Raw genomic sequence first — 6,799 nt, forward strand, 5'->3', positions numbered from 1 at the left:
TATTTAATTTTATATTTCATATTCTGTTGTTAGAAATTATTAAAGTATAGGAAACTGCTTTAAAATACTATGAGCGCATTCCTGTATATTTCAACAAGCCAACATTAGGAATCATTCAGTTGTAAATGCAACAATTTTTAGACTAAAACCTTAAAAATTTTACTTTAATCAGAAAAAACTTTTATCCCTCACCTGATTACAAGTATCAGATAGAGAGTGTATAGCTTCAGAAAACATACTCGCTGAACCCGTATAAATCCAGGCAAGGAATTTAAAGAAGCAGTTTAATCCATTGCTAGGAGAAAAGAGAAAACAATCAAACATAGAGTTTGCTAACAATTTCCATCAAAAGTTTATCTTATTGACCATATATACTTCTAGACTAGATTCTGCTCAAAGGGAAATAAAAATAATCCCTAAACTTGAAGAGCCTTTTATATTTTATGTAATAGATATAAATGTGAAACATACAGATAATGGTTTCATTAAATACTCAAATGAAAAGGTATGATATGTCTAAAGCAAATTAATTCAGTGCATTATGAGAACTACTAAGGGGAAGTGGGTGTTCTGCATTTGGACTAAGTGAAACTAGAATGGAAATTATGCATTAAGAAGATCTGCACTTAACATTGTTCGGGAGACAATGTGAAAATAAGACTGTAGTGAATTCCTATTTGTTTACATAAGGCAGATATCCAAGGTCAAGACAAATGTAGACCAATCAGATTTCAGGGTCACACTAGAAGGTCATAGATATTAAAATAAATATGGTTATTTCTGATGAAGCTAGTTGCTCAGATTCTAATAGTGATGATTGGCTGGATTTAGCAGGCATTAATCACTTTACCATGCTTTATTACAACTCTGTAATCTAAATAAAAATAAACATCCTCATCTTATAAATAAGGAAACCACACATCTTCCAGCTACCTGTTTCCCTTCTTCACTTCAAATTTCTTGAAAAGAATCATTTGCTCTTGCTGTTTTCCTCATTTTGCACTACTTCTTCAATCCATGAAACAATGGCTTCTGCCTCAGATACCTCTTTCAATTGGTCTTATAACCACCAGTTTCTTGCTATTGAATTCCTAGAAACATTTTAGTAATTTTGATAATCTCAGAAATAGTTGTCAATATTTTCTTAAACTGCTTTGTTGGCTTCCATGACATCCCAAGTTTTCTTCCTACCTTGCTCCATATTCTTCCTCTACAGAATCTTTTCCTCTACCCTATTCCTACATTTTAAGCTTTCTTCAAGTTTTTTTTTCCAGGACACTTTGCTTCCTTACTTACTCCCTACACACATACTCTCCCAGGTAGTCATAACTACTTTTATGGCTTATTATTATCCCCTACATACTCATTTAACAAACACTCAATTCTAAATCTCTAATCCAGATCTCTCTCAATGCTTCAGATTAATATACATTCACAACTATAAGTATATATCACATACCAAATTTCTGCTAAGCAGATTACATATATTACACGCATTCATTCAGTAAAGAATGATTTAATTGCAAATCCCATGATGAGATGAACTAATCTTGTTAAAGAACTTCACTTGGAATTGCTATAGATGGATAACTCAAATTCAAAAGTGAGTATGGATAGTGTCCAGGCATCTAATTTCTTTTGTTCCCATCCTGCTACTACTACTCTCCTCCAACAGATCCTTTCTCAGTAATGATGCAGTTTCTTACCTAATACCCAGACCAGATGTACCATTATTGACCTTATTTCATGAATACTTCTTGAACCTAAACATGTCTGCTCATCTTTACAATATTATCCTAGGTCACCTTTTCATCAACTCTTATTATGTAAGTTACTTCTTCCAGTATAGTATAGTGTCCCTCCTAACCTGAATTGTATTTTATATTATTTGTGCTTCTAAATCCTTTCACAATTCCTAATACATGAAAAATAAATGTGTTTTACCTAAGAAATAAAAGAGAGCTGGAAAGGTAGGGAGTGGATGGGAAAAAAAGAACTAACTACGAATTGTAGAAGTTATGCTTTTAACCACCCTAAAATAATCAGCAACATTTACAAAAAGAAAAAACAGGAATGAAAAAAGAAAGAAGAAACAAAAAAAGGTAAAAGTATAAACCATATTCTTTCAAAGTAACTGGGAGATACACTTTAGCAGCTCTAACCCTGGTTTAAATTTTAGGTATTCCAAAAATAGTATTGGCCAATTTAAGTTTTAGGTATTCTAAAAATAATATTGGCCAATTTAACTTTTTAAGAGCTTTCCATCTAAAGCAATTAGAATAAGAGGATTTTTCAGAGAGCAACTATTCTTAGATCTTAATCATATAAAAAAACATACAATGCATAAGATGAGAATCGATATTCTTTCTCCAATACTACTGACGGTGGCCAATACATAAACTTAATGAAGTCATGCTAAAATAAACTTTATATATATATATATATATATATGTTGTTTGTATCATTCTATTTTTCCTTTTTGTAAAATGTATGCTTTCTCCTCTCAGATATAGTCCCTGTAAAATTCCCACCACCAATTCACATTGTACCATCTATAGTCCATTATGCTCTTCCCTCCTGTTTTGATTCCTCTCCTCCTCCAGAAGGCTCTCCCTCACCGTCCCCTCCAGAAGGCCTCTGATTTATAGTCTCCTGATAATTTTGTTTTTTAATTTATTATAATTATTTTCCCCCAATCCCTCATTTAGTCCCCTACATTCCTCTGTAAATGAAACCATCTGAGATATATATCAATATATATATTTTTTCTTTCTGGCTTACCTCACTGAGCATAATCTCTTCCAGTTACATCCATGTTTCTAACAAATGGCATGATAAAGCAATATAAACTTAACTTTTTACCTAAATACCGAATAATAAATGTACGCATTCAAGGATATGCACATTAAAAATAGTATAGTACTACTTTAAGAGATTTACTTTTCAGTACTTACATGCAAATGGCAACCATTACCACTTTACCTGGGCCCTTAAAAAAAACTGATGTAGTTCTGGAGCGTGGCTATAAAAAAAATCAAAAACATCTCAGAGAAGACTAGAATGCATATAAATAACTCACAAACCAGAAAATATCTTCCATCAAAACCTATAAATAACTAAATGTACTTATTTCTTTTTCTGAAGAAATAATTCTTTAAAAAGTAGAAATTAGGGTCTTTCTCCAGAGTTTTATTTTATTTCTTTGTAATTCACAGAAATCCTGCCTTTTTCCAAAAAGAATCTTAGCTGGTTACATAAAAACTAGAGATAAAGATAAATCTATATTTATCTTTGTAAAGTATAAAGTATATTGATATATCTTATATCAATATAAAGTAGTGAACTGAAATTGATATATTATTAAATTTTGCCATTTTGTAAGCAACTTAACTTTTAAATAAGAGAGCTAAGTCTACCAAGTTTGCTGTTGTCATTTAACTCCTGATAGCTCCATAAAGATTAATGCCCTCAAGTGTAGTAATGTGTTCACTACCAAGTAAGACAAACATTAAAGGAAATAAAATACAAGATACATACCGACGAAAAATATTTTTTAGAGTTAAATGTTCTTTTGTTGCTCTTTGAATGTACTTTTTGGTTTTTCTCCTGTTCTTTCCTCTACCTGGAATCCTCTCCCTAGCATCTTCTAATGCAATATGTCCAAATTTTACCACCCCTTCCCATGTCTAGCTAAGTGTCACTTTTCCATGTAAAGCCATCCTTGATTCCCCACAGTGAGTAAATATTTGCTCAGCAGCACATTTATTATTGCACTTTACATTGCTATTAAACCACTCTGTATATTTATTCAAGGAATATTTATTATGCAACTACTACATGCCTGCCACAGCTCTAAATGATGAATCCATAAAAAAAATATATAATACCAGACAGTGATGAATAAGATAAAACAAATAAATGAGAAAATAATGTGTTTGGGGAAAGGGAGTTAATGGTGAGAAGAGCTATTTTAGCTAGAGGCTCAAAGATGAAATGGCTGCAAACATGAAAATATTTAAGAATGCTTCAAGCAGATGACAGTTAAAAAAGACTTTGAAATGAAAATAAGCTTGGCATAAAAAGGATAAAAATAAGACTGATACAGTTAAAGCATTGAGAGTAGGAAAAATTGCAGGAGTTGAGGCCAGAGGAGGCAGGGGTAACATCCCACAGGCCTTTGTAGACTATGTTAAGGAATAAATTTAATCCTAAGGGAAAAATAAGCCACTGAAAGATTTGAAGCAGATACTTAACAAAATCTAATTTATTTTGTAAACGATAAAGTTTATTATGTAGAAAATGAATTATGAGAGCTAAAAAAAGGTAGAGAGATTGATTAGAAGGTTACTCTAGTAAGAGACAGTGATAGTTTCTACAACAATTGGGGAAGAAGCAGTTATACCAGAAATCTATTTTGGAGAAAATGCCAACAGGACTTGCTAATGGATTTAAATAAAAATGGTTCTATAATAAATCTCTATTCATTGGAGCTTGGGTAGAAAAGCAGGGTTTTTTAGTTTTGTATTTTTTTTGTGCAAAGGAGACAGAGGAAGAAGAGGAATTAATGAAGGAGAAAGATGGTCTTGGACTCCAAGAGAAGAAGGTATTCCAAGAAAATGAAATAATTACCACTGATGGTGGCACTTAAATGCTTATCATCACTACTCTGATTTACATGAAGAGAGATTGTAGCCACCTCCCCATTCACACTGTTGACCTCCTACAGATAATTCCTCCCTCTTTGCCACTGGCTTCCAGAGAGGATTAGGTAACTGATACATTTGGGGGAAACCTGGGAGTGCTTATTTTGGGATTTATTTTATGATTTTGTCCACATTTTATTGTTCTTCTATGACTCCATATCTGGGCAAGAAAGGTAGAGGTGGTTATTTTATTTTATTTTTTTTAAAGATTTCTTTATTTGCATACAGAGCTGGGGAACAGGCCAAAGGTGCAGGGACGGTGAGAGGATTCACCAGAAACAGAGTAGGGAGCAGAACAGGCAGATCGACGAAGTACACTGCTGAGGGGAGCAGCGGGCGGGTCAGGAGAGGTCTGCCACACCATGTAGTCACTTCCGGGGCAGGTGGGATAGAACTCATGCGGAAGTGGATTTAGCTTTTCAGTGCTGTGCTTTAACCTGTTCTGCCACCAGGGAGGGCCTACAATTTGGTTTTTAAGATCTAATGTGCTAGCATAAAACTGAAAAACAGCTAAGAAAAAAAAAGAGCTAAATTTTAGATAGTTGTTGGGGCCACATCATCTGAAAATTTGTTCTTAGTAAATCACCACTGCTTAGTGGTTAGTTCCCCCAAAGGCAGGCCACAGGGCCTTACATATATTAGGACCTTTGAAAGTATAGGTCCTATAGTCCAAACTACTGTGTCTATTTTTTTTTTTTTTAAGATTTATTTATGCAGGCCCTCCCTGGTGGCACAGCGGGTTAAAGCACAGCACTGAGAAGCTAAAGCCACTTCCGCATGAGTTCGACCCCCACCTGCCCCGGAGGTGACACATGGTGTAGCAGACCTCTCCTGACCCTCCCACTGCTCCCCTCAGCAGTGTACTTCATTGATCTGCCTGTTCTGCTCCCCTCTCTGTCTCTGGTGAATCCTCTCACCCTCCGCGTCTCTGGACTGTACCCCAGTTCTGTATGAATAAATAATAATACATCTTAAAAAAAAAAAAGATTTATTTATGCATACAAGAACTGGGATACAGGCCAGACATATAAGGGGTGAGATGACACACCAGAGACAGAGTGGAGAGCAGAACAGGCAGATTGAAATACACCGCTGAGGGGAGCAGTGGGAGGGCCAGGAAACATATGCCACGCTATGTGGGTTAGCTCCCTAGCCAGGAATTGAACTCAGCTGTAGTGGCTGTGGACAGCTTCATAGTGCTGTGTTTCAAACTATTGCATTTTAAACATGAATTCTATATATGCAACTCAGCTTTAAAGTGGTAAGGCCATATCTTAACAAATTGTATAAAATCTGATGCCCCGAATTTCAAAGGAAGTTCAGAAATGTCTTCAAGGTTGAAATAAAGAGCTAGCAGGGAAAAACCCTGGTCATATGGTTTCAATTGGAATTTATATTTATAAACTATAAACTGACCGTGGCTTCTAACCACTAACTGTTAACTGATAAACAAACAAGAGTACCAGTGTTTTATTATAATGAGAATATGCCATACCCTTTGGTTGAATAGAGAAAAGGAATCCAATAAAATTATTACAGGAACAGTAGAAAAATTAATACAAATTAAAAAATCCTCCTTCAAATGGATGATGAGAAACATTTCTTTAGAATATTTACTGAATTCAAATTAGTCTGATAAAGGTGGTTATAAAAAAAGATAAGAATGTGTTGGTAGTAATTATGTCAGAACAGTGACAAAATCAAAACAAAAAAATATAGCAGCATATCAAATAAGATATGATTATAGTTGCAATCACTGCCAATGTCTAATATTTGCAAAATGGAGGCAACGTCTCAAATCTAATTCAGAAGAAAAAAGACAACTGCAAAGTCAGCTGTCTATGTTATGTTCCCTCATAGCTGAAGTTAAATACAAAGCTGACTACACACATGATTAGCTAGTATCATGGCAGTATTAGTGGCTTTGGTTCACTAAAGGGAAAGACTATTAGAAATTTTGTGAGAGGAAATGGATTGCAATAACCACCTCACAGAACTGGAGAGTAAATGTACTGTGGAAGTTTAGTAAACTTAGTATCCAAGTTTACTAATATATTTTATTAAGTGTCCAATGATTTCTGTGTATATATATATAT

The 6,799-nt window shown here is 34.3% G+C and overlaps 1 protein-coding gene across 1 annotated transcript in view; it reads right to left on the reverse strand.

The window, feature by feature from the left end:
• The window catches only part of SLC30A9 (solute carrier family 30 (zinc transporter), member 9), a 69,984-nt gene that overhangs the window by 26,340 nt on the left and 36,845 nt on the right, over positions 1-6,799 (reverse strand). The window contains exons 8-9 of the mRNA XM_004681327.2: positions 2,955-3,022; positions 193-295 (exon numbers count right to left, since the gene is read on the reverse strand). Coding sequence (XP_004681384.1) covers positions 193-295; positions 2,955-3,022 — 171 coding nt within the window. The remainder of the gene's footprint in view (positions 1-192; positions 296-2,954; positions 3,023-6,799) is intronic.

This window comes from Condylura cristata, unplaced genomic scaffold (genome assembly GCF_000260355.1).
Source record: "Condylura cristata isolate star-nosed mole 26May11 unplaced genomic scaffold, ConCri1.0 scaffold00012, whole genome shotgun sequence".
Lineage (NCBI taxonomy): Eukaryota > Metazoa > Chordata > Mammalia > Eulipotyphla > Talpidae > Condylura > Condylura cristata.